The sequence below is a fragment of the Marmota flaviventris genome, chromosome 2, assembly GCF_047511675.1.
Source record: "Marmota flaviventris isolate mMarFla1 chromosome 2, mMarFla1.hap1, whole genome shotgun sequence".
NCBI classification, from domain to species: domain Eukaryota; kingdom Metazoa; phylum Chordata; class Mammalia; order Rodentia; family Sciuridae; genus Marmota; species Marmota flaviventris.
In genome coordinates this window covers 28,359,638-28,386,572 of record NC_092499.1, presented here as the reverse complement: position 1 = coordinate 28,386,572, position 26,935 = coordinate 28,359,638, and the positions used below count along the sequence as shown (strand labels likewise).

General features: G+C 41.5%; 1 protein-coding gene across 1 annotated transcript; it reads right to left on the bottom strand.

Moving 5' to 3' along the window:
- Nucleotides 1-10,692: 10,692 nt before the first annotated feature.
- On the bottom strand, nucleotides 10,693-20,391 carry Prox2 (prospero homeobox 2). The gene is made up of 3 exons (XM_071607659.1): nucleotides 19,657-20,391; nucleotides 13,519-13,713; nucleotides 10,693-11,996 (listed from the first exon to the last, which is right to left on the bottom strand). The coding sequence occupies exons 1-3, from the start codon at nucleotides 20,389-20,391 to the stop codon at nucleotides 11,811-11,813; spliced, it is 1,116 nt and encodes a 371-aa protein (XP_071463760.1). The 3' UTR covers nucleotides 10,693-11,810.
- Between the last annotated feature and the right edge of the window lie 6,544 nt (nucleotides 20,392-26,935).

Sequence of the window (26,935 nt, the reverse complement as noted above, 5' to 3'; positions counted from 1 at the left end):
TGCAATTATTTGGGTAACATCCTATTCTATAAAACAGAATGAGTGTCCTCTAATGTTTATTTCTTGTAGAGCATCTTAGCTCAGTGCATGGCTTATCAGTAGAGCAGTGAATAAAGGTGTGTTTCCTGTGTATATGGCAAGGGATCACAAATGCATTGAGCAGGTAACAGATGAGTGAAGCAGAGGATGGAGACCGGCAAATTGTAGAGCAAGATAGGTCTGCTTAAAGGCATAAGGCATATCAGATTGTGGTCAGGTAGGGGTGCAAGTTTTAGTTTGCCGGATTTTTAAGATTTTGCTATTCTGGATTTTTTTGTGTGAGAACTTCCAATATTTCGGCACCAGGAACTTTTGTTTGGGGGAAATGGGGTTGTGAGCACTTTAACCCACATGCCCTGCCCCCTGCATCTGACTTGAGGGCTGCCACTTTGAAACACTTGATACTTCAAAGAATAGACTAGAGAGACCTTAGACTTCATTCTGGACAAATCCACTCTTTTTACAGATAAGGTTTCTAAGACTGAAAGAAGGGAAGAGACTTGCCCAAATTTTGTTATTCTATGGCAAAATAGGGCTAGAGGTTGGGTTTCCTGGTCCATAACTCCGTTATGAGTTATCTGTAAATTCTAGGATGTGAATTTTTGGTATTGTGTATGTTGTGTGTGTGTGCACATGTGTTTACTCAACTCTGTGGACCTGGAAGTAATTCCAATCTAAATATATCAGGAATTCAATATGATTACTTTGAAACAGTCTTCCTGGGGGTAGCTGTATACCTAAGATCTCACCTGAACACTTGTTACTTAGATTGGTGTTTCTTTTTAATCACAGAAACTTAAAAATTAACAGGAATATTGAATTCAATTATACAAAAAAAGTGGAGTTTCCCTACAGAATAGGGAAAATCATTTATGTATTGCCACAAAGACAGCTCCTAGAAATAATTGGGTTTATTATTTCTTTTTTAAAAATTTTATTTACTTTTATTGTTGCATTGTAATTATATATAATAGTATGATATGTCATGTTCATACTGTAATTCCTTATGTAATGTAATAGCTTATTTTCTTTGGTTCCAGTAATGAGTATGTTACCTACTTCGTTTGGTAGTTCCCTTATTAAGGTTAGACTCATCAACTTGGCGTTTGAAGTTTCTGAGTAACCTGATCCCAAACTCTTATCCAGCTTCCTCTTCTCTATTCTTACTACATGTACTCTACACTTCAGGCACTGTGTGACTTTTGTCCCCTGAATGTTCCCTATGGTTTGGGGTGTTTGCACTTCCCGTATCTTATCCTTTAGAAATATAATTATCTGAAGGCTCCATTCACATGCCTCCTCCTCCTGGCAGCTGATCCTCCACCTCTCACAGGACTTTGCTTGTACTTGTCCAATATTCCTTTATTTGCCTCTGAGAATAACGTAGGCACCTATCCCACTCTTTCCTAATCCTAAATGCAGACTCGTTGAAGGTAAGAACTATGGTTTCCTTCTCTTCCAAACTAGTAACACCATGATATGCAATATTCATTTGGTGTTCAATAAGCATAATTAGAATTGATAACCCAGTCAGTTTTAAATATAACATTAATTCATGTAGGTCAATATATGTGTAATTTATAAAACCAAATCTTGTGTTTGCCTTTTCACTACCTCTGTATCTTCCAGCTGGTGGCATATCCGTATGTATTATATATAAACCAAGTATTGCAAATTCAAATGTCTGCAAAGGATAGGAAGGAACTGTAAATGAAAGAATTGGCCAATAGTTTCATGATGTCATGTTATATTCTTTCAACAAAATTGTACTTTGTTTGCAAATTAGATATGCAGGAATATTCTCTCATGGAAAAACACCCTGCCTGTTTTCTTTATGACACTATCTTTACTTTAACCACTTTAGGTAGAGATTTAAGTATAAATATTAATTTCTTCTTAGCTGTACCTTGAGGAATAACAACAGCAGGAGAATGGTACATGGCAGCTGATTCTCAGCCTCTGTTGGAGAGGCAATAGGATGGGGACTTGGCTGTTGCAAAATGCTTGTCCCATCTTAATTGGACAATTCTCCAGCCAGTGACTGACTTGAAGAAATGTAGACCTAAGGCTACCATATAGAGATAATTGGAAATCTGATTTTTTGTGTGAAATAGCCTTTTCAAAATACCGGGGAGAAAACAGTAAAAAAAAAATCACATTTGGTGGCCGAATATTACATACTGGCCATAATTTGGGCTTCTAATGTATACCCTAAGGAATAGTGACAATTCTGAAAGATAGTTATTGTAATGAAGATATTTGTAAGAAGGGAAACTTCAAGTTATACCAGAAAAATATCTATATAAATATTTTGACTTATCACCTTTTATTGATATTATAGAAAAGCAGTTCTATTTTCATTGAGTCAGATGGCAATATACAATACTGATGCCGAACTCACAGTGGGTTAATTTTTTGCTTTCACATGGGAGCATGAATAATAACACCACACACACACACACACACACACACGTCCTTCCAGTGCCTCTGTTTCTGAAGATGCAGGTAAGTACCTTGTATGTACTCTGTTAAATAGTGGGCACAAACCTGTGCCAGAGAAAGAAGACAGAGAGAATGCCCTTTGGTTAAGTGGAGCAGCCGAGTGGCTTTGGATGTGAATTTAGAATATCCTGCTCTAAATTCCACTACTTTCTATTTCCACTGGGGAAAGAGGATGAATGTCATTAAAGCTGCTTTGTTGGCACCTTTCGTTGTCAAGGTGGGTATACTTTTGATATGTTTCATTTCCTAAAGTGTGTTTGGGGCATTTATTATTTTAAAATTCATTTACAATGAATTCATATTCATTGTAAACAAGTTAAAACATTACAGACAAAACACAACACTTAGCTGCCTTAAGCTCAAATACCTTAAATCTTAGAGGTGATGACTGTTACTATTTTGCAGTGTGGCTTTCCAATCCTTTTTTCTGAGTTTGTATACATATATATTAGCTATAAAATACAGTCTTTGTGGGGTTTTTTGTTTTTTTAACATGAGTGATACTCTTTACATATTCTGCAGACAGACCCACTGACTTGGATGCATACATGCTCATTTCGCATGTATATGTAAAAATTGTGTTTTTCCATGACGTATATAATATTTTTTCCTCTTCAGTGAGTTTTTCATTTTCCTAACAATGTATTGAACACCCTTATAAAAATACCTTATAGGTTTATTTTCTAGTTGTCCCAGGGAAAATAACAGAACAATCTAATTACTGAGCTATAGGGAAACAGATTTTCCTAATAGTTATTTGTGTATGCATGTGTTTAGAAAGAATTTTAACTTAATGTTTGAGGTATCAAAAATATTCTGGTGTTTTTAAATTCCAGTTTTATATCCTGCCCTCCTTTGAATTTTTTTCTCTGAAGTCTAGATTTAGAATTGATACAGATAAACAAAATGGGTTCAGAGTAGTATGTGTAGTTCAGAACTAATAAGCTTTTGGAATAGAAACTGTTTGAATTGTGGGGAAACTAAAATGTCAATTGAGAAGATAATCTCCCATAATCGTGTATATAAAATACAGTTCTTTTTCTCCAAGTCATTCTCTATTCCCTTTGCAGTTATGAACTTGCACCACAAGTACTATGAAAATATTTTCTTATATCCCGCCTCTTCTTTAATGTTAGTTTGTATTGTCCTAAAATATATGTTTTGGGTTCTGTTTCCTTTTTTGAAAAGTAGCATTGAGGTTGGGGCTGTAAGCTCAGTGGATAGTATGTGCTTTACATGTGCAAGGCCCTGCATTTGATCCCTAGCGACCCCCACCCCCACCTCCTGCCCCCCCAAAAAGTAGTGAAGTCTGAAACATCCATTTTTCTTCTTAGGAACCAGTTCATTTACTTAGATATTCAAGTTTTTATTTAAAAACATGCTTTAAGGATTCTCTTGTTTCTCACATGAGCCTTTTTGCTTTCACTAGATGTGAATCTGAGTGTTGGTAGAGGTTCACAAGACCTGAAAAGCATTATTCCAACATTTATTGTTAGGATGGGAGAGAAGGCCACTGGGGCTCTAACTTAGGGATCCATTATTCCTAGTGAAATGGTTGCTGAGATTTCTTAAGCACTCAAACATACAATTGCTCCTTTCTCACTTAGAGTGTATGTGTTTAGAACGATGAAATAGGATAAGTGTACCCTGTGAAGAGTTGTGTCCTAAAGCAGTGGTTTTTCCTGGGGAGATTTTAAAATTCCTGTAGGCCAGGCTACATTGCATATTTACAAATTAGTATCTAGAAGTGGCACATAGGCATTGGTAATTTGGGTTGTTTTTTTTGTTGTTGTTGGGATGTTTGTTTAGTACTAGGGATTAAACCCACTACCACTGAGCCACATCCCCAGCCCTTTGAGATAGGATCTCACTTAAGTTGCTGAGGCTGGCCTGGAACTTTTAGTCCTCCTGCCTCAGCTTGCAATCATTATGCTTATAGGTGTGCAGAACCATATCAGGCTTGGGCATTGGTGATTTTTAATGGCTACCAGTAGTTCTAAGGTGCAGCCAAGTTTAGAACTAGTGGAGGAAAGGAGATTTTAAATTTTATTTATTCTCCAAGTGAAAATAAGTTCAGTCCATTAATTTTGCAGTTATGAAGATGGCATTATTAGAAGATTACTACTAACCAACAGTTTAAAATGTAAAAATAAAACCCACCTAGCCTGAAAGAGTTAATGCTTTCCAAAGGTGTTCCATAGCCAAGGAACAGCTTAGGCACAGGGAGAATTAGTCTTACTATGAGCAGATAAAGCCAAGATTTAAAAATGCCTTGTAATCTAAAACATATATGTGCCCCTGGACCTGAACACAGTGTAGGCTTCTGCAGTTGTGAAGATTCCTCACAATGGAAACGGGTTGTGGTAGAGAGTCAAACTTGAAGGTTTAAAGGAAAAGTTTGATTTATGGAAAGTTGTACGAGGGTAAAGAGAAATGCAGAGAGGGCAAGCAGGAATATGTCTATGGCTTCTCCTTTGTGATTTTCAGGAAAGATTATTTCTGCTCTTGGTTCCAGTTATCTGTATAGTCAGTCAAAACTGAAGAAATCCCATCCCGCCCCCGTTCAAATTGTTAGCTGCGCAAGGTGGCACACTCATGTAATACCAGTGGCAGGAGGATCGTGAATTCAAAGCCAGCCTCAGCAACAATGAGGCATGCTAAGCAACTCAGTGAGACTCTGTCTGTAAATAAAAAATTCGTATTTTTTACGAATACTGGGGCTAGGGATGTGGCTCAGTGGTTGAGTGTCCTTGAGTTCAAACCCTAGTGCCCCCCAAAAATTCAAATTGTTATCAAGTGGCTAGGATGTATCTTATTAGGTTAATTTAATCTGCTTCAATGCTTTATAAGATAATTAGTATCTGTGGCATAAGTGTACAAAATAGAAGCATTCTATTCCATGATCATGTGGAAGTTTTTTGCTCTCCTTTCAGGGACAGTCCTTCAGTAGACCTTTCTCAGAGATTCTGATTTTAACATGTTTTTTTTTTTTTAACTTTATTTTGAAGTAATTATAGATTCATAGGATCTTGAAAAAAAAATGTACACAGGTTATTTCCAGTTCTTCACCCATGCTGACCCAGTGATAACATATAAAGAGAATTATGTATCAAAGCCATGCCTATCCAATTTTACAAACATGCACACGTGTACATACACAACACAGTTCCATGTGGTGTTCTCTCATGTAGCTTCATGTAACCACCACAACAATGAAGATAGACTTGGTAGGTCACTTTCCTTGTAGTCCCATCACCAACTTCAGATCAAGACTTCATATTGTTGGGGGCTACTGATTTGAGTGTTTGTTAGCATAGTTTTTGCAAACACACAGTGGCATTTTCTTTATTTTTATGAGATTATAATTATTGGTTCTCTTCTCAATAGTCTTCTCAGTAGTTAAAGCATGGTTTATTTGCTTTAATTGAAGGGAGTGAAATAATGAGCATATGCCCCAAAACATAAGTATAAGTTGCTGATCTTAGTTTTGGAGCAAATCCACCAATTCTGGCACAGTAGCAGTGGGTTAAATACTAAGAAGTTCTTTTAGTGCTGGATTTCAAAACATTTGAGACCTACTCAATAACTAGTCAATGCCTTTATTCTAATTCCTAAAACAGTAAGAAGACTATTGATGTCCCAGAGCAAAGCTCTGATGTATTTGAATTGAATAGGCCTAGCTTTCTAATAAAGAAACAGCAGTCATTTAACAGCATACTAATCATTGAGTTGGCACACTGAACTCTGCCTCACAGTTGTCAGGTAATTACTTACTCCAATGCTTAAGAATACATAATCATACCTATTATTTATGTGACATGAGGATCTAAATTATTTTTGTACCTAGTATATAAAAATTAAGGTGTTTAGGAAATAAGTCCAGTGTTACTAAACTTTCTGTGCCCAGTATTTGCTGATAAATCTGCAGTCTAGGAAAACAATTTGTATTCTATTCTAATACTATAACCTCACTATTTTCCTTAGGAACAAACTCTTATTTTTTTGTACCATTTTTGTCAGGTTTATAGGGGAGAGAGGTTTCTGGAGTTTAAACTGATTGGTCCAGAGTCAGTAAGCTCCGCTCTGATTAAGTAATAGGATATGTGTTGAGAAGATAGTGATCCTGAACAAAAGCAACTTGGGGTATTTATAATAACGAATATGTTCTGCCAGTATAATTGTGAGGTTTTGTTAGGAATTTAATATAGTGATAATGCAGCAAAACCTCAAATTGAAAATCCCATTGTCTCATAAAGCTTGACTTGGAAGTCTGTGTAGAAAGACTAGCCAAAAAATTACTTTTTTTGAATCTTGAATATTCTGGAAAAGGTGATCACCAACCCTTATTCACAGGAAAAGATAATCAGCATTAATGACTATAAATGAAAAGAATGAGAAAGGAGGCTGGATTGTTTTCTTTCTTTTTTAAATACATTTATTCAATCTGCTGTTTATTTTATTTATTTTTTTATGTGGTGCTGAGGATCGAACCCAGGGCCTTGCACGTGCCAAGCGAGTGCTCTACCACTGAGCCACAACCCCAGCCCTGGATTATTTTCAATAAACAAGTAAACTAATTTTTATGGAAAAGTCATTCTGAACATAGATTTTAAATGTCAGAAGAAAACCAGGGTTTTTTCAGTTATATACTCCCTCCCTGCTCTTCATGTAATTAACAAGTGAAACAACTAGAGATGTTTTGAATGGCTGTACAGAAGTTAGTGAAAAAAACATTAAGCTGAAAACAGTCTATTTAATGGAAATATATATATAGCCTTCAAAGAGCAGAATTTAATGGTAAGTAATTTTAGAAATACCACATTAGTCACTAAGCTTATAATGAAAAGGATGTCAGTAGTGCAGTGTACTATAGTGGCATGTAAAAGGCAAAAGCAGATCAGTGTCTTAGCAACCAATTAGCAAACAGCAGTGGTAGTGATGTCATATGTCAAACACATCCACATACAGTTGTAATAACAGGGAGGAGATGCATATAATGTTTGTTTACCCTCAAAATATGTTAACATCAGTTTACATTAGTTTCATGCTGAATAGGTGTTAGTATATGTTACTGTATGGTTGTAGAACAAAGGTCAAAATATATTTTATATCAGTGATGTCCCACATGGGTGCCATTCTTAACCTAAGGAATAGTTCTTCTTTCACTACAAAAGCAGTACAAATTCACGACTTTGCTAATGGTTTATGATCATTGAGTAATAATACAGCTAACGTACTGAGAACATATTATGCACTAGGGATATATACGTTCTAAGAACTTCACATATGTTATTTTACCTCAACTTTAGCACTGAGATGGATGCTTATTTTATTATCATGATTTCACAGATGAGAAAGCTGAGGCCGAGAGTATCTTGCAGAGGTCCATAGCTGTAAGTGACTTGAGCCTGTGTACCTCCCACTGACTCTACTCAGGAAAGTTAATGATTGCAGGAGAAAGCCAAAGGAGTAGAGAATGGCGGGCATCAGTTGGGATCCCTGAGGATAGAGTGGGGAAAGGGAGAGAGATGCATTTAAGAGTGACTAGAGAATTTGGAAATGGCGAAATAAAAGTGTGAGCATGATGAGGTGAGATTATGAGAAATAAATAGCCCCCAAAAGGCTTGGTGCAAGAGAAACAGACTAGAGGAAATGGACCCGTGAAGCAAGTGAGGCCTGAATTGTGAGCTGCCATTGTTTTCCTTCCTATACCTGCCTTCACCTTTCATCAGACACTCCCTCTTTTGGAGGCTAACATTCAGTTTGGTTAGTGGGCTTTTTTTTTTTTTTTTAATGATTAAACATTCAACTCCTGGGCACTTGGTGAAGGTTTGTGTAGCTTTTCCTTAATGGGACTGGGGTGTAGAACTTTATAGGAATTGTCTAATCTTGGAAAATACTCTATATGAATCATCTTCTTCCACAGGTGACCACTTAATAAATCTGTAAGTGAAGGTACCATGATCAGCCTGAGAGATATAAGCATGCTTTAGTAATACTCTCAAATAGGTCATCAGAGCCCATTGTTTTTTTTTTTTTTAAAGAGAGACAGAGAGAGAGAATTTTAATATTTATTTTTTAGTTTTCGGCAGACACAACATCTTTGTATGTGGTGCTGAGGATCGAACTCGGGCCGCACGCATGCCAGGCGAGCGCACTACCGCTTGAGCCACATCCCCAGCCCAGAGCCCATTCTTTAGAGATGTATTACTGTGTACTTATGGGAAATCTCACCAAGAAGGTTTTGATACTTTTGTGAGAGGTACTATATTTGCCATAGTATCACAAGCTTATCTTTCTCTCCAAAGCATCAAGGCCAAAACAATTAAGAATTATGGGGCATTGGTTGGGGGGCATAGCTCAGTGGTCAGTGGTAGAGCACATGCTTAGCATGCATGATGCCCTAGGTTTGATCCCTACCCCCCGCAAAAAAAAAATAATTGTAGAGCACTTACCAAATTCAAATTACATAATTTAATCATCAGCCTGATAACATACCTTTATCTATTTTCTAACCATCATTGTATTTTCTTGTCTTTTTCTGATTTTCGCAGTACTGAGAAAATGATCTTGCATTATGTAAGATCTATGTATATACTTAAGAGAATCTTTATAAAATCATCTAAGGATTTTTAAAATTTGTTTTATATCTTCAAACTGCTTTACAGACTAAATAGTCAAAAGTATAAAAATGCTAGACCAATGATTATGAAAATTCACAGGAAACTGATTACCAAAACTTCAGCCATTTTTAAAGGATTTTTGAAGAAATATTTTTAAAAGAGACATGTATAAAATTAGATTATAGGAGTGCTTTTTAATTTTTTTTTGAGGATTGTATATTTTTCATTGAAAATGTTTTAAAAGCGAACTTCCTTAATGGGACTGGGGTGTAGAACTTTATAATAGTGTTGTTTGCTATTCATGCTTTGACCTTTCTTTGATGGGGAAGGAAAAGATCACATAGGCACCCCTGATAGGTCCAGGAAATACCTCTCACCGGTTGAGTTGAGTTTGGAGTTGTGTGCACTGTGTGAAATCATGTTTAAAATAAAGTTTCCAAATGAATCTTCTGTACTGAATGCTAATTAACAGCCTGCTTTTCATCTTTAATTAGGCATTCTCTCAGAGGTGTTGTCATCACACACCACAGTACAGGCCTGTCATCCACCATTGAAAGACAATTATGCAGTACTTGACCAGAGTATGAACATGTCTCATTTGGGAGAAAATAGCACCCACATACACCTTAATGGAAAAATGGACCAGACCTTTGGCAGTGTTATGACTGCTGAAGGAACATAATAACCAGCTCCACTTACACCCAGACTGTATTCCCAACACTGAAAGAGATGTACTTGGTAGAAACAGAAAACTAATAAAATGGAATTCCTCTGTTGGCAGAGTGCACGTATTTATACATTCTTCTGTGTTTAGCTCAGTGGTCAGAGAACACTTCCTGGAAAGGCTGCGGGACATGAATGTTTTCAATTTGAGCTTACATATTTCATCTAATCGGTCCTCAGAACAAGGTTGACAGCCCTTGAGGTGGCTTGGCTCAGCTTGTAAAACATACTAATGAGTTTCAGGTTTGGGACAGCTGCTCCATACTGGACAATCATGTCAACTTGGAGTTGCTTTCCATGGATTTCTTCAATAATCATGTGATGCCTCTCTGGACAGTGGATTCTTCTGTGTCCAAACAGAATTGATTGCCCTTGACCGAGGTAATCAATAATTGCCGCTGTCTGAATTTTGGTTTGAGCAGATTCCTTCATTTTGATAAAAATGAGGAGAAAATGGGGTAAAGTGTGTCTGAATATTTGGATGTCTTGAAGGACACTTAAAAATAACCCTTAGCTAGGGCTGTAGTTGGGTGGTGGAGCACATGCTTAGGCATGCAGGAGGCCCTGGGTTCTATCCCCAGCACCAAAAACCAAAAATGACCTACAAGTCTTGGTTTAGGCTGTGTATGTTTTGTTTCTTCTCAGCTGTTTGAAGTAAGAGAAAATTCAAGGGAAAGTCTTCTTTCATCTTTTTTGTGCTGTTGTATCATCTTTTTTGTGCTGAGTATCTAGCAATAGTTTAGGGAGTTATCCGTTCCAGCTAGCGCCTCACCCTCTAAGTTATGGAAGTGGAGTAGCTGCACAATGGAATTTGTTCTGTGTAGATGGGAAGGAAGGAAGCTAGTGCAGTCACAGACATCTCTCAGGACTAAAAAGCCCAAGCCATGTATTATCCCACTCTACCCTGCATGCCTTTGGCCACGTTTACAGGCTTCATTCCGACTAGTTAAGAAGAGAGATGCAGTTACTCAGCTTTGCAGGTCTCTTGCCCATTTGTTCAGAGTGAGTCACAGTTTGTGTTGGGCTAGAAGGGAGGAAGAAAGTGTGGATTTCACAAATTGCTTCACCTGTGGAAGTTTATCCACGGACTGTAATTTCTTTTGGAATTGGAGAATTTCCATTTCTGTATTTATCCCAGTTTTGCTATTCATCACCTGTGAGGTGGAGTACCAGGCAGCGTTGTCAGTGCCATATCAGTGCTGAATGCTTGCTCTAGTGGTGGTTTCCTGTTTGAGATCCTGAGTGACAGTGTAGAGTAGCATGCAGCCTTGCTCAGAATGTCTTGGGTTCCTCCGTGTTCCTGACCAGGTCTACCAACCCAAGTGTCCTGGCCTTACAACATTTGGGAAGTTACTTCATGGTTCAAAAACCTTGGTTTGCTCAAGGTTCTGTTTGGATAATAGCTGCTTTTCAGGGCAGAAGTTTAATGAATGTGACAGTGTCTGGCAGATAGGTGGAGCTTGAGAAACAGGTAAGTAAAATGAAAATAGTCATTTGTAAAAGCCCCAAATACCATGATAGCTAGAGGAAGAGAGGGAAAATAGCTTTTGTGTCACGTGTCACAGAACACTTCAGGACATAGTATCTTTAATCCTTACAACCTTATTTTACAGATGCAGAGCTAACAGGAAGTTGTCAGTCTCAACACCTGGCAACAGTGGATTGAGATTCAAATCTTCCTATTCCAAACTTGTGGTTTTTTTACAATATACTACTGATACATTGATATAGTCAGTTGATATATTTTATAATTAAGTTTAAATATTTTATGATTCTAGAAAGGAAATAAGTGATCAGAATGGTAATAGTACTTATTCAAGGGCAGGGAGTTCATGTGCCCATTTTATATGACTATAGCTAAATGGTTACCATTTAAGACAAACTCAGGAAACTCTGGCCAGTCACTCCTCATTTTGTTTGACTTTAACTCCGAAACACCTCCTGGGGATACCTGGATGATTTGAATATCTCTGGGATGTCACTGTCCAGTTTTGAAATAATTTTATAAATGGGTTTCTTCCAGGAAGGATCTGAATCTCTCCCTGTGGAGACAGCCCTGAAGAACTCTTGCAATGTCACGCTGGCAATTTCCAAGAAGCAATCCGGGACCTGCATTCCCAAGGAGACCCCCCAAGAAAGGAAAGACATGAGGCTGGAAGCACTGGTGCCACGGAGCCCCCCCCCCCCAGACAGATGCTACCTGTTTCTTGGGTAGTGGGATAAGAGCAACCCTGCTCTAGCAGCCCCTGGCTGCTGCAGCCTAGGCATGCCCTGCTCCCTCTCCAAACACAGACTCCAGTGAGAGAGCCCTGGGAGAAAGTGTATTAAGAAATACTCCCCTTGTAGGAGGATCTGGTTTCATTTGTGTGTGATTTTTAGTAAGTTAGTAGAAACTAATTAATTGAAATTAAATCTGTGATTCAAAGAGGTTTTTAGTATTCTTTTCCTCAGACCTGTTGTGGAAAGATGTATCCCCCATGTCTGTCATACCTCACCCCACTACCCTTTAGGGCTGGATCCCAAGGGCTTACCTTCCTGCTTCCAAAGCCAATGGAATGGAGCTGTTCCAGGACCCTTACCCAGACTGGCACCATAAGTGACGCTGTGGGACACAGCGTCCAGATCCGGCTTGGCCTAGGACTTGCTGCCACTACCTGCTAAGTAATCACCCCCACATGGAAAGGTGTGGTGGTGCCACTGTCCCACACGCCCTGGCTCCTTTTCCTCCCACAGGTAGGCTTAGGTTTCCCAGCATTCAGCCTGAGCATCCAGCCAGTGGGCACCAGCAGTTCTTACATCATTAGAGATATCAATAAACTGCTCCTGTGATCACAATCGAGACAAAAGCAAGAAGAGGGAAATGCAGTCTATGACAAGACACACCTGGCATCTCCAGAATGAGATGCAGCCTAACAGCTGCCAGCTGTCCAAGAGGCTCCTCCACCTGTTTCCTGATAGGAATTCACACTAGTGACACTGAGGCTCACCCTTTACTATCACTTACCCCTAAGGTGCCACCAGTGTGCCTTCATAGGGATCCCAAGGCTCAGAGGCTTGAGCATCTTTTTAAAATATTTTTTAGTCGTAGATGAACATAACATTTTCTTTATTTTTACGTGGTGCTGAGGATCGAACCCAGGGCCTCACACGTGTGAGGCAGGCGCTCTACCTCTGAGCTACAGCCCTAGCCCAAGGCTTGAGTATTTTTATTTGTTATAAAACTGTTCAAGTGAGAATATAGATACGAGCCAAATGATGAACAGAAATTGTTCAGGAAATCTAGGCCAAAACTCGTTGCTAGCATTTAGTCCTGAGTCTCCTGACACAAAGATAAAAAGGTCAAGCAAATTCTGAAATTTGATAATTACAGAATAAGTCTAGACTGGCATAACTCCTGGTAGACTTCTGCTTATGTTTCAGCATGAAGATGGGCGGTATTTGCTGCATCTACCTATTGCCTGAGTGCAGATGTTTAGGCTGAGATCTCTGTTGGTGATACAGAGATTGGCTCCAGGGCCCTGTGATACTCAGTGACAAGGAGAGACACCATCGAGGGGATCTTTTCTCAAACACTCAGTCCCATAGGAAAGACACTGCTCAGACCTGATGGGACCCTGGTACATGGTCTTACCTCAAAGTCATTTCCCTTGTTATAGTGCATATTGAGGGCTCGAAAAAGTTCTGAATCACGGAGAACCACCAGCACTTTGGGATTTGTGACACCATCTAAAACTGCTTGACGGGCAAATTTTTCCATTTGGATGTAATAAAACTCACGAAAGTTGCTGAACCACTTGATCATCTGAGAGGTGATGCAGCGGTTGAACTGTGTAAACAAGGAGTCCATCAAGTCAAACATTTGCCCTGAGGTGCTCCAAATCGTAACTGTCAGCATCAAATTCAACACAGGGTTGATGTTAATAGCTTCAACCAAATAATGGGACTTCCTTTAGAGAAAGAAGCCAGAGCTGTTTACCAGGCCTATTCAGTTGGCCTTCAAAATCTGAATTAGTTCTAAAATGCCCACTAGAAAATAATTCTTCAAGTACTAGATTTGTAGAGAATCTTTTCATGGTGTCTAAGTGGTCCTTTGAGAGAGTCTAGGGTCAAGGTTACTGTGGTGCTAGCAGAGCAGCCAGGGAGCCTTCTACTTATGTAAAGGGTTGAGGGAAGTGGTAAGGGTATAGGTCAAAGGGCAGTTTTTAGAGTTACAAAATGAATTGAAATCTAAATCAGAATTTGCTACAGGGATCAACCAACAACTGAATAAGGGGGGAAGACCTGAAAAAACAGCCCTTAGCTGTTATGGAAGACCCTAGAAACTTTTCCATGGCAACAGGCAAGGTTTGATTCCTTTCATTTTCCTTATTGTCACACTTGATGTAAGTCTGACAATGTCTGACAGTGCATATAGTTTTTCATAAGGTTTTCATAAGGCTCCCAGCAGAGACAAAACTGGGCCAAAGATTCCAGTTACTAGTGTTTCTCTCTCCCCCTACTCTCCCTTCCCATGTGTTTCTGGGATTATCCATAACTCAGCAGCCTAAAAATTCAGACACCCAACCTTCCTAGGCCAGTGATTATTTGGGCAGTCTCTGCCCAGAACTGGGAACCACACCAGTTAGATCAGCAGCATGAACAGGAGCTAACATGTGAGGATCTGGACCTTCCTCATACACAGCTGGGAGTTTTGCAGGGGCTGAAACTTTGACTTTACCTGGACATCGGGGAAATAAGCCTTCAGAAGGCTGGAGCTGGGGTACCTTGTGAAGAAGAACATGAGTTTGGCCTTCTTCAAGTGACCAGGGTTCAGTCCTTCCTGGATTTATCTCAGTGTCAAAGAAAAGTAACTTTGAAAAACCAGTTACCAAATAATGTTAGCAGATTATCCAAATAGCAATTGTCCTGTTCCTTGTGGTTTCTTTTTCTCTTTTTCTGACTGAATGGAGTATTTGCTTCTTTTTTCCATCTCTGGAGACTGGTTATATAACCTAAATGTCTACAGGCAGTCAAGATGCAAAATTTAGAAACATCTTGATATGTGAAGGCATGATATCAAACAGTTGATGTACTCTTGTGTTTCTCCAAAATGGGATAGGAAGAGACAGCAGCTTATATCCCACATAAGCCCTTTTGAAACCCCAAGTAGAGATTTACTTCCCCTCTGCCTCAGTTTCCTCATCTGTAAAATGAGAGAAGTAGCTTAGATTGGTTCCATTCGGGTTCTCATTCTCCAAGTTATCTTTGCAGGTATGTGAGCCCCAAGCATCTAGCAAGTTGAGCACAGCGCCCGTGTTGCTCCTGCTCCATCAAGACGCTTGAACTGTGCCTGTATCTGCCTTCCATCTGCCTGGCAGAACTTTCCATTATCAGTCAAGCTCCAGTTTAGAAGCTCCATATCATGTGGAACCTTTCCAAACCAATTTAGGCCTTCCTTACCCTGTGCTCCTGAGGCTTTTTGTACAAATCTCTGTTGTAACAATTACCTTATTGGAATTTTTACTGCATGTTTGTCTCCCCATTTAGACTGTGAGCTCCTTGAGGGCAAGGACCATGTCTTTTTAACTTTGTGTTCTATGTCTTTATCTAGCTCTGGGCTAGGCACATAGTAGATGCTCAAAAAATGTGTATTGGATGAGGAAGTGAATGGATGATCAACCTATTCCTCACCCTGAGGACAGATTCCTTTCACCTTAAGAACAGGGAGCTGTGGTGCAACTCCTTAGCACCAGAGTAGGAGAGAAAGAAAGACTGTCACTTAATGCTTAGCATTCCCAGGAAAGGACTGGGTGAGATGCCTTCCAAAAAATAACCTTGGGTATTAGATCTGAGTGATTTCAAACTTAAGACTTTCCTGCAGGATAAATCAGTTTAGCCAAAAGAAACCAAACCCACTAACTATGGTTATAGTTGGCCTAGGCACTCAGGCTGCTGCATGGAAGACCCCTATCCCCCATCTGTTGTCCTTAAAGTTTTGGGTTTTGTTTGTTTTAGTACTAGAACCCAGGGCATTCTAACTCTGAGCTACATCCCCAGCACCCCCTCCCTGTTTTTTTTTTTTGTTTTGTTTTTTTCGTATTTTATTTTGGGACAGTTTCTTGCTAAGTTGCCTAGGTTGGCTTTGAAGTTACAAATGTCCTCTCATTGGCTGTACTTCTTATCCTTACGTTGATGAATGCTATGAAAAGAATCTTGTATTTGGGAATCCAAAGACCCAGATTCAGAAGCTGATTTGGCTATTAGCTATTTGACCTTGGGCAAACCACTTAACTTCTCTGGGCCTACTTTCTAAAATTTAGAATATAATGGTTAAAGCTTTTGCTTGGCTGTCAGATCCTGGGTTTGAATCCTGGCTCCTCTCTAGTCTGCCTTGTGACTTTGAACAAGTTAGTTTGCTCTATTTCTCTACCTCTCAGATACCTGGGTCTAGAGTGGACACTAGGGAATTGTGAGAAAAGCCAGGCTGGAAACCCCTTATCTGAAATACTGGGGCAAGAAGTGCAGATTTCAGAATTTTGTTATTTTATAAAGTTAATATGGTGTGTGGGTGTGGGTGTGTGTCACATGTTAATTAACACAGCAGAGGCAGTCTGTAATACAACACACTAATATCTCTACAGTAAAATGTGACTAATTATGCTAAGTGGAATAAAGTCCATAAATAGCCTCCAGTCTGTGTAGGTCAAGTTTTGCCACCAAAAACAGTTGACTCGCTTTTAAAGGAAAAAGCTAGAGGGCTCTTCAGAACTTTTGGGTTTTTATATTGTGGCTAAATAGCAGTGGGCATGCACATGTGATCTGCCACAGGAGAAAGTGCCTGATGAGTGCCCCTTGTTCCAGTCTGCACTCCTAGTGACTGTTCTCTTTCACGAAAGCAGCTGCTGCTAGATGGATTTCATGGCCCATGGGAACTCATCTCTAGTGCAGAATACAAGCAGCAGGAAGAAGGGAGTAGTCACTGGGGACAGGATACTACCTGGGGGGGATCCTCAAATCATTGTAAAGACAGCCACATCTTCATCTGTGTGACAAGGCTTGATCTAGGTCTTTTTTAAGATGGGCCCCAGAACTTCCTGATGCTCTCTGAGCCCGATCCTTATTTTTACAGGGCAGGAACAGGCACATGAGGGTGCCTGACAAATTGACAAAATAAATCTTTAGGGGCTGGGCCTTCTTTTTTTTCTTTTGATACTGGGGTACTCAACCACTGAGCCACATCCCCAGCCCTATTTTGAATTTTATTTAGAGACAGGGTCTCACTGGATTGCTCAGCGCCTTGTCATTGCTGAGGCTGGCTTTGATCTCAAGAAACTTCTGCCTCAGTCTCCTGAGTTACTAGAATTACAGGCATGTGCCACTGGGCTGAGCCTTCTTGAGGGACCCCCTGCTGCCCAAATTTAGTAGGGAGTCTTAGCCAGTGCTCTCTTAACAAAGGCCAGACAGCCTTTCTCACAGTGAAAGTCAGTCTATGCTGGTATGTGTACTTCCAAGATGACTCTTCCTGCGTGAAGAGGCAGTCAGTGCTGGCAAATGATGTTCTTGCCACTGGTTTTACGGTTGCTCGCTGCCTTCCAAGAAAGTCCAAGCCATGGGATGTTTCTAACATCATGGACCAGCAGGGGGCGCTCAGAGCACTTAGGACACAAGGCCACCTCAGGCTGGGCAGTGAGCCAGCCCCACCCCATCCTGCCCTGCAGCTGCCAGACAGGGGACTGGACTTGGACTATGCGCACTTAGATATGACTTCACAGACACATTAACCTCTAGAATCTATACTCACAGATGCCCACGGTGAACACAGCGCGTGAACACAGCTCACTAAAAATGCAACACCAAAAATACATTCTCAGGAGGTTTAGTCCTGCAGGATGCTTGTTGGAAGAGGTTTCTTTGGTCCCAAGAGTTTGGAACTGCTTACGTTTTCCTTTTAGAGCTTCACAGTAGACCTCAGCATATTAAAGACTCTGAAAATGCCTGCAGTGAAGAAACTAATCCAGTCAAGTGCAGTGATACATGCCTGTAATCTCAGCAACTTGGGAGATTGAGGTAGGAGGATCACGTGTTTGAGACCAGCCTCAGCAGATTAGCAAGACACTGTCTCAAAATAAAAAATAAAAAGGACTGGGGATGTAGCTCAGTGTTAGAACTGGTTCAATTTCCAGTACTCCCTCCACAAAAAAGGAAAGAGTATTTGCCAAAAGTACTTTTTTTTTTTTTTTTTTTTTTGTATCAGAGATTGAACCCAGGGGTGCTTAACCACTAAGCAACATCCCCAGCCCTTTTTATATTTATAGACAGGGTCTCATTAAGTTGCTTAGGACCTCACAAAATTACTGAGGCTGGCTTTGAACTCTTGATCCTCCTGCCTCAGCCTTCTGAGTGGCGAAAATTACAGGCATGTGCCACTGTGCCCAGCTCCTCTGCTCTTCTAACTCAACAACTTCTATCCTGAGTATTACTCTGGGAAACACTGTTTTGGGGAGGGGGCTCTGTCTAAAGGCTATGATAAAATTCAGACCACCACAGGCCATCCTGGACCTCTCAGACTTTCCCAGTTGTGGAGGTGGGGGGTCCTCTCCCTCCTGTGCCCAGATCTCGGGTTCCATCCCACCTGGCTGTAGCCTGGAAGCTGTTCCTTAAATCAAAGACTTCTGGTCCTTTCAGGACATCTCTCTCTGTTTAGTCTCTAAGAAAAACTCCTCTTTTCCCCCAGAAGTTCTTGGATCCTCATGTATTCCCCATGAATTATCTAACATGCAGGTTTTTTCCCTGTAGATCCATGAGGTTGGGGAAGCCATATCTCAGATGTGACATTCCTTTGACCTTCTCTGCCTAGGGCTATGAGCAGCTAGAAATCAAATGTCAGAGCTCTTTCTTCCACAGGGTATGTACTGTATTGTGGAAGCCCATTTGAGTTTAAAAGCAAACAAAACTCTCTCAGACCCAAAGGAACAAGTTAGTCATGGTGGAATCCAATGAGTCACAGAAGTAACTAAGTGAACCTTCCCAGGATCCCTCACTGCTAGAATGTGGTTTCCACTTGGTCACACAATTAATAGGCTGTGAGTCAGGGAAGGAATGTTCAGAGGCCATATTAAGAAGACGGTGGAAAGAAAAGTTGGTCCCTATGCAATACAGTTATCTGTCCCTGCCTCCTCCTCAACTTCCAGTTTTCCTGCCTCTCTGGGCTGTAGCCATAATTTCAATGACCAGGAAAGGATATATGCACGGAAGAGAAGGGAGTTGCATCTGTGACAGCCTCCAGGCTGCTGTGCTCCGTCTTCACGGAGGGAAGGAGGGGCCGGCTCTCCAGATGGGGCACTGTGGTGAAAGGCAGCGGGCACAGCTGCTGGCTCCAGACCCAAGGTTGCAGAGCAGACTCTATAGAGGGGTGACTTTGTGAAGATGAGTCCAGCGGAGGATTGTCGCTCCAATGACCATTGGGTCCACGACCCAATAGCTGGCTAAGAATCTGATTTTCCTGGACGTGGGAAGGAATAGCCAAGGGATAATTTGTTACGGGACCCTGATAGGGTTTGGAGATTCTTGGTGAGACAGGGTACCTCGGAGAATCTAGAGGCTTGACTAGTGGTAAGTTTCCTACAGGGACCCCAACTTGTGGCTGGGTCCTTCTGGGCAAGGTGGCCAGAGTAAGTAGATCTTTATAGGTCCCTCCCACAGGAGGCGAGGGCTCACTTCCGCCCTCTGGCACTAGTCTCTGGAAACTTCTGCCCTGCTGGGTCAGGTGGCCTGGTGGATTCAAAAGCACCTTTTGTAAAACAGAGTCCACAGCCTGGGACACTGCCCTGGTCAGTTCTTTCCTCAGAATCTCCAACAAAGCTTGTGTTCCAGAAGAAAGGAACCTGAGCTCCTCAGACTGGTGTTCAGGCTCAGACACTCTGTGTTTTTCTGCCCCACAGAGGTACGCACTAGAATCCTGATGGCGGTCACTGTCAGTAGCCCAGGGGTTAGACTCACAGCTGTTCCTCTGCTTCTCTCTCAGGGGGCCTTGCCCCTGCTCAGAGCCTCTGGGGCCCTGAGCTGCAGCCCTGGGCTCGGCAGCCTGCAGGATGTGCTGTTGCAGATGTCTCAGCTGTTGCTTGAGCCGATGAAGTTGTTCTCTCACCCCAGGACCCCCCTTCCTGTTGCCCCAGGCAGGGCCTGGCTTCAGGGGGCCTTGCTGCATGGGGAGACTCTGCTTTCTCTTTCGCTTCTCTGGGCAGCATGGGCTGTCCCTGGCTTGGGCATTGCCTGGCACCGGGGGGTTGGGAGAGAGACATATGCCTTGGACGATGGTCTCCACTCTCGCCCTCTTGGCCTGGATGTGCTCATCCCCAAACCAGTTGGTATCAGTGAGGCTAGAACTGGAGGCCTGGCCCCAGGGAAAGGGGGAGTCTTTCTCCAGCTCTTGGGAAGCTGGGCTTCTCTCACCTTCCACACAGAGTTCGGCCAGGTGGGAGCAGGTCCCAGACTGAGAAGAAATCAAGATAGAGTTTGGATCCATCGCTTGGCTTCCCAGGCAATTGCTGAGAGCTCTGTAAAGAAGTGGAGGGGCTTCTGGAATCCCTCCTACCCTCTTCAGTGGGGCACGCACCCAGAATGAACCGGAGGTCCCTCCTCTGCCCTCAGCAGGGTGAAAAATTTCTGCTGCAGAGGACTGAGGCTCTGGATGCCAGGACTTAGGAACCTCCTGGGCAGACTCCTGAAATTAAAGACAGCAAGAAAACAGTACATGTGACTTGGAGCAGTGCTTTTTAAACTCGAGTGTACAAAGAAAAAGGCCTTGGAATCTTGGTAAAACAGATTTCAAGTCAGTAGATCTCAAGTGGAGCCGAAATTCTGCAGTCCATGCTGGTCAGGACCCCAATTTGAGGAGATTCCAAGAGTGAGCCCCTAGGAGGAAAGATCTTCTGCCTGGGCTTAATGATACATTATAATAATAATGGCAGCCAATTGAGCATCTGGCATTATGCCAAGAACATGACCTGACATCCCTATTATCTACAATTCAGGAACCAGACTCCAGAGAAGTTAAGGAGTTACCTCCCCAAGATCAAACAACTAGTAAAAGGCAGGTTGGAGTCAAACCAAGATTTGCCAGATCTGGAGTGACTAAGGGCAACAGAATTATCTGGGCACTTGTTAAAAATAGGAAATTTAGAGGACATAGCTCAGTGGTAGGGCACTTGCCTAGCATGTGCAAGTCCCTGGGTTCAATCCCCAGTAGTGCAAAAACAAATCAACAAAAAATAAAAGCCAATAAACAAAACTTTAAAAAAAATATATAGGAAATTCATCTGGCCCAGTCAGACCTGCTAACTTGGACCCTTAGTGTTGGGGCAGGCACCTGTGTTGGCCACACCAATTAAAAGTTGAAGAATTAGTGCTGTTTGCCCACTATACTACCCTGCTTTCTAGAAGAAAATCTGATTATGCATTTATCACTCAACTATTTAACAACTGTTCATTGAACACCTTCTATATGTCAGGCCACATTCTGGGAAGTTGGAGGGACAGAGTGATCAAAACAGCAGAGTCTGCTCTTAGGAAACAGGCAGTCTAGTAGGGGAGGCAGTATATTTTCAGGGCATGATACTTGCCATGAAGAAAAAGCAGAGCGAAAGGTTGAAGGGGTGAAGGGCTGAGGAGGAGGGAGCTACTTTAGGAAAGGCTGCCTGAAGCTGTTTGATTCCCACAAAGTCTGGAAGTACACTGTGCCCCACCCAGGAGGCTTCTGACAAAATCTATCACAGCTGGGAGTTTACAGAGCGTCCTTACACATTCACCATGTTGCCTCTCACAGCGACCTTTACAGCTGCATCATATTCCCACTTTACAGATGAATAAACGGAGGCTCCATGAAACCAAGAATGGTTCCCAGTTTCCAGATTCCAAACCTTCTAATTCCAACCATGCCTCGGCTGAATCCCTGAAGATGCAGGGCCTGTGTGAGAGCTTGACTTCTCCGTCCATTAAACAGATTCATCCTTTCCTGGAGGAGGTCAATGAATTTTTTTCCCTTTGTAGATTTCCACTCTCCTTTGCTTTTTTTTTTTTTGTAGGGGGTGGGGTGGAAGGAGGGAGGTTTACTGGAAATTGAATCCAGAGGTGCTGTACCACTGAGTTACATCCCCAATCCTTTTTTTTTTTTAAAGACACAGTTTCACTAAATTGCTTAGGGCCTTGCTGAATTGTTGAGTCCGGCCTTGAATTTTCGATCCTCCTGCCTCAGCTTTTAGAGCGGGTGGGATTACATGCATGTGCCATGGCACCCAGCCGCTTTGCTTCTTTTACACAAGGCTGGCTAAAGAAAACTGGCTTTCTTCTGCCCACCTTTACTTTTATCCTGAAACTCCTTTGGAATCGTCCTGGGCCTTCTGCAACCAGTGGGGTGGAGGCCTGCTTCTCGCACCAGCACACTTGGCCTCAAGCCTCCCCTGGGGCTATCAAGTGACAGGCACCAACACAAAGTCCTGGTGGTCTGCCTAAGGATGGAGCCTGGGAGGGTATGGCAGCTGCATGTCATCGTGAGAAAAATGCCTCAGAAAGAAAGCTAGAGTCTTGGGTCAGAATAATTAGAAGGGTCTTACTTTGAGTAAGATCTTTGCAAATTATTAAAATAAAAACAGATGACTTGTCAAACTAATGTAAATTTAAAAATGTGTTACTGTCATGTTTATACCAACAGTTTAGGAGGTTTACTAAGTTTACTACCTATTGGAGAGAGGAGCATTTCTTGACTTCCTGTGATAATTTGACAATGAATATATAATATTTGTATAATATAAAAAATTATTTTAAAAACAGATCTTTATCATATGATGAGCTTGGCTGGATCATTAAACATATGTGACCGGGGCTGGGGCTGGGGCTCAGTGGTAGAGCGCCTGCCTGGTACGTGTGAGGCACTGGATTTGATCCTCAGCACCACATTAAAAAAATAAATAAAATAAAGGCATTCTGTCTACCTACAACTACAAAAATTTTAAAAAAATTTAACCAAGAGAAATGGAACAATAATGATATAGTCTATATAATTTATTTTTAGTTAGGCAGCTTCCATAAAGAAGGATATGGAAAATGACAACCTCCCAAGACTGTGTGACCTGGGAGGAGGAAGAGAGGAAGAAGGCAAAACATTGATCCTTCCCCAATAAATCCTTTCCCACCGACAAGACAGTCCCTGGGAAGGAGGTGAACATCAATCCTAAAATGGCAATTCTTGGGAAAATATTGATCCTTTCCCAGTGTCAGTGAAGCCACACATTAATCCTGTCCCAGTGACAATACATTGACCCCCAGAGGAAAAAGATAACAGAATGCTGAGCTCTGGACCCTCCATCCTTTCCCAGTAAAAAGTTTCAAATTTTTACAGTCTTTTCCCTGAATGCCCAAACTGACACATTCTGTTGAAGTGATTAAGTCATCTCTCAGTGTTACCTATAAAATCCAGACCTCTGGCTGGGTGTGGTGGTGCATGCCTGTAATCCCAGCAGCTCGGGAGGCTAAGGCAGGAGGATCACAAGTTCAAAGCCAGCCTCTGCAACTTAGTGAGGCCCTAAGCAACTCATCAAGACCCTGTCTCTAAATAAAATATAAAATAGGGTTGGAGTTGTAGCTCAGTGGTTAAGGACCTCTGGGTTCAATTCCCAGTACTAAAAAAAAAAAAAAAGAAAAGAAAAAAACAAACCCAGACCCCCTCTATAACCAGTGGCCATTTTCTACCCAGAAAGTAAGCCCCTCCAATGCCTGACTCTGTTGCTGAATAAAAGGCATTGCTGAGGGGCTGGGGTTGTGGCTTAGTGGTAGAGCGCTTGCCTAGCACATGTGAGACACTGGGTTCGATCCTCAGCACCACATAAAAATAAAGCTATTGTGTCCACCTACAACCAAAAATATATATTAAAAAAAAAAACAAAAATATTGCTGATCCATGAAGTCCTGGTTATTTATGTTTTCATTATGTGCCAAAACCATTTTGGTTATTTTTGCTTACACCAACTGCTCACTGAACAATTTGTGCTCATACTCAGCATCTTCAAACCCAAACTCTATAACTGCCCCTTCATCTTGCTTCACCTTGTACCAGTCTCTTGCTCTACAAGTCAGAAGCCAGGGATGGCTAACTCCTCATCATTAGCATTGATTGGCTGATAGGTTTATGGTAAAATGGCTCTAAACTCCATCCCACCATGCCTTTCCCATCATTACCATCTGATTCAGGATCTCGCCATTTTTCACCAAGATAATTCCAGTACCTCATGACCGCTTCCATTCCTCTAGCCTCTCCTCTCTCTGGCTTTTCTTCATTATTCATTCAACAAATATGGATTGAGTGCTGCCAACAGACAAAATCCTCTGCCTGTGTAGAGCTAACATTCATGCAGAGGCAACAGAGGAAATAACATGAGAAATAAAAAATGGAGGATCATTGTGTAAGGTCTTGTTGGCCATTGTAAAAAGTTGGTCTTTACTCTGAGATAAATAAGGATCCAGTAGAGGGTTATAAGTGAAATGCTCTTTTGTTTAATTGATGCATTATAATTATACGTAATAGTGGGAGTGGGATTCGTTATTTTATATTATGGGATTTACTAACAGCTTGAATGGATGCAAGAAAATTAAACAGCACTGACACCACCAAGGTGTTTGTCCTGAGCAAGAAAGGATGGAGTTGCCATGAACTGAGATGGGAGAACTGCAGAACAGCAGGTTTGTTTGGAGGAATACTGGGGGCTCTGTTAAGGGCATGTTGCATTTGAGATAATAGATAGCTTGATGAAGATGAAAATGTCAAGAAAGCAATTGGATGCATTGGGGCTGGGGCTCAGCGGTAGAGCACTTACCTGGCATGTGTGAGGCACTGGGTTCGATTCTCAGCACCACGTATAAATAAATAAACAAAAATTAAACGGGCTAGGGTTGTGGCTCAGTGGTAGAGCGCTCACCTAGCATGTACGAGGCGCTGGGTTTGATCCTCAGCACCACATAAAAATAAGAAAATAAAGGTATTAAAAAACCCACATCAATCTTTACTAAAATTTTTAAAACTTAAAAAAAAAAGAAGCAGTTGGACAAATGAGCCTGGGGTTCAGTGGGAGAGATCTGGGCTAGAAATATAAAGTTGAGGGTTGCCAGTATGATAACTGGATGAGCCCAATGCGGTGAAGGTAGATAGAAGAGGGCAAAGTCATGGTGATGTGAGGAGGCTGGGGTCAGGAGGAAGAACCAACCAAGGCAACTGCGAAGGAGCAGGCAGTGAGGTAGGAAGAAATCCAGGTCCCTGTGAGTCCTGGGAGCCAAGCGAAGAAGTTGATTGTAGTAGAAAGGAGAGGTGAAGTCCCATAGGGTCTGTGACTATTCAAGTTAGTGATGTGGTTATTAAGGGTCTTGATCAGTGGTTTTGATGGCATGGAGGGAAGAAAATGTCTGATTGGAGTGGACTGAAGGGAGAAGACAGGAAGGGGGAATTGGTGACACTGAATATGACAACTTTCAAGGGGGTTTGCATAGAGGAGAGGAATGGGACAGTGAGACTGGAAGGGGAAGTAGTGTGAACAGATGGGTTTTCAATATAGGAGAAATAACAACAGCATTCCTGAAGACTGTTAGAAGATAAAATATGTTAATGTAGGCAAGAGTGAGAAAGTCCTGTTTCCTTGGGCCGGAAGGAGTGGGTGAGGTCTATGCATACCTGAAGGGACTGGCTTCAGGTTCATCCACGGGGCAGGAGAGAGGGCAGTGTCTGCACACAGGCAGGCAGGTTGGTAAATGTAGCCATGGCAGTTGGTGGAAGCTCCCTTTTGGTTATTTCAGTTTTCTCAGTGACATTGACAGTGGCATCGATTTTCTAAAATGTGATCTACTTATGGCCCTCTGTGGAATCAAAATCTTTCCTGGATTCCCAGCAACCATTGACGTTCTCATGTCTCAGCTTTTCATAAACATGGTCTTGTTCTAACTCTGGAGCTGCTGTCCTTAGCACTTGGGAGAGTGAGCTGTCTTTGTGTTCCTGAATGGGCCACATTTCTTAAGCCTCCATGTCTTGGCACTTATCATTCCCTTGGTTTAGACAGCCCTTCTCCTGCTTCCTCGTGGCCTAGCCCCTACTCATTCAAAATCCAACTGAAATGTTACTTTCTCCTCTCTGAAGCCTTCCCTTTAGACTGTGAGCTCCCTCTTTATCTGGTCTCCTAATAGTGGTTGACTGCCAATTGCTCACTCACTCAGTTGAACAAATTGCTCTATAAACAAGTCATTTATACTGATTTTTGTCTCCTCAATTGTGGTATGATTGGCCATCCATATATGCAATTTCTGCATCCACAGAGTCAACTAACCAGGTTGAAAATGTTAAAAGAAAATTCCATAAGTATGTCCAGACTTTTCCCCTTGTCATTCTTCTTTAAAAGATACAGTGTAACAGCGATTTATATAACATTTACATTGTACTAAGAATTATAAGCAATCCTGGGGCTTGGGGCTCAGAGATAGAGTGCTCACCTAGCATGTGTGAGGCACTGGGTTTGATCCTCAGCACCACATAAAAATAAAATATTTGTCTATCTATAACTAAAAAATAAATATTTTTTAAAAAAAGAATTATAAGCAATCTAGAGATTTAAAGCTTACAGTGTGGTATGTATAATATGCTATATGATACGAGGGAATGGAGTATCTGAGGATTCTGGTATCGGTGGAACCAAGGACATCCTTACCAACATCAAGGGATGACTGTACTAAATTTCAGATCCCTCAAGCACCTAACATAGAGCCCTGTGCATGGAACAAAATCAATACACACAGACAGGTTTGTAGGTGTGTAGACAGAGAGCACAGAACCACTGCTTTCCCGGAAGCTCTTTGCAGGTTAAGCATTGCATTTCCCATGAATAGGGAGACTCAGAAAGATATCAGTTATCCCTAAGCAAATTTATAATTTTAACACATCTTAATAAATATGCTAATATTCATTTTCTGAACAAGGTTATAGGTACATAGAAAAGTTTATTAAAGTTATTGTTTCTAAGGTTCCATGTGGTCTGTGT

Bases quoted from the DNA above. Each gene is read 5' to 3' on its own strand.
- Prox2 (XM_071607659.1), bottom strand. From the start codon at position 20,391: ATGGATCCAAACTCTATCTTGATTTCTTCTCAGTCTGGGACCTGCTCC. The intron at 13,714-19,656 runs GTGCTTTTGAAT...TTGTTTACACAG, and splicing joins TGGACTCTGTTTTACAAAAG to TTCAACCGCTGCATCACCTC. The intron at 11,997-13,518 runs GTAAGACCATGT...TTGGGAATGCAG, and splicing joins ACAAGGGAAATGACTTTGAG to GTCCCGGATTGCTTCTTGGA.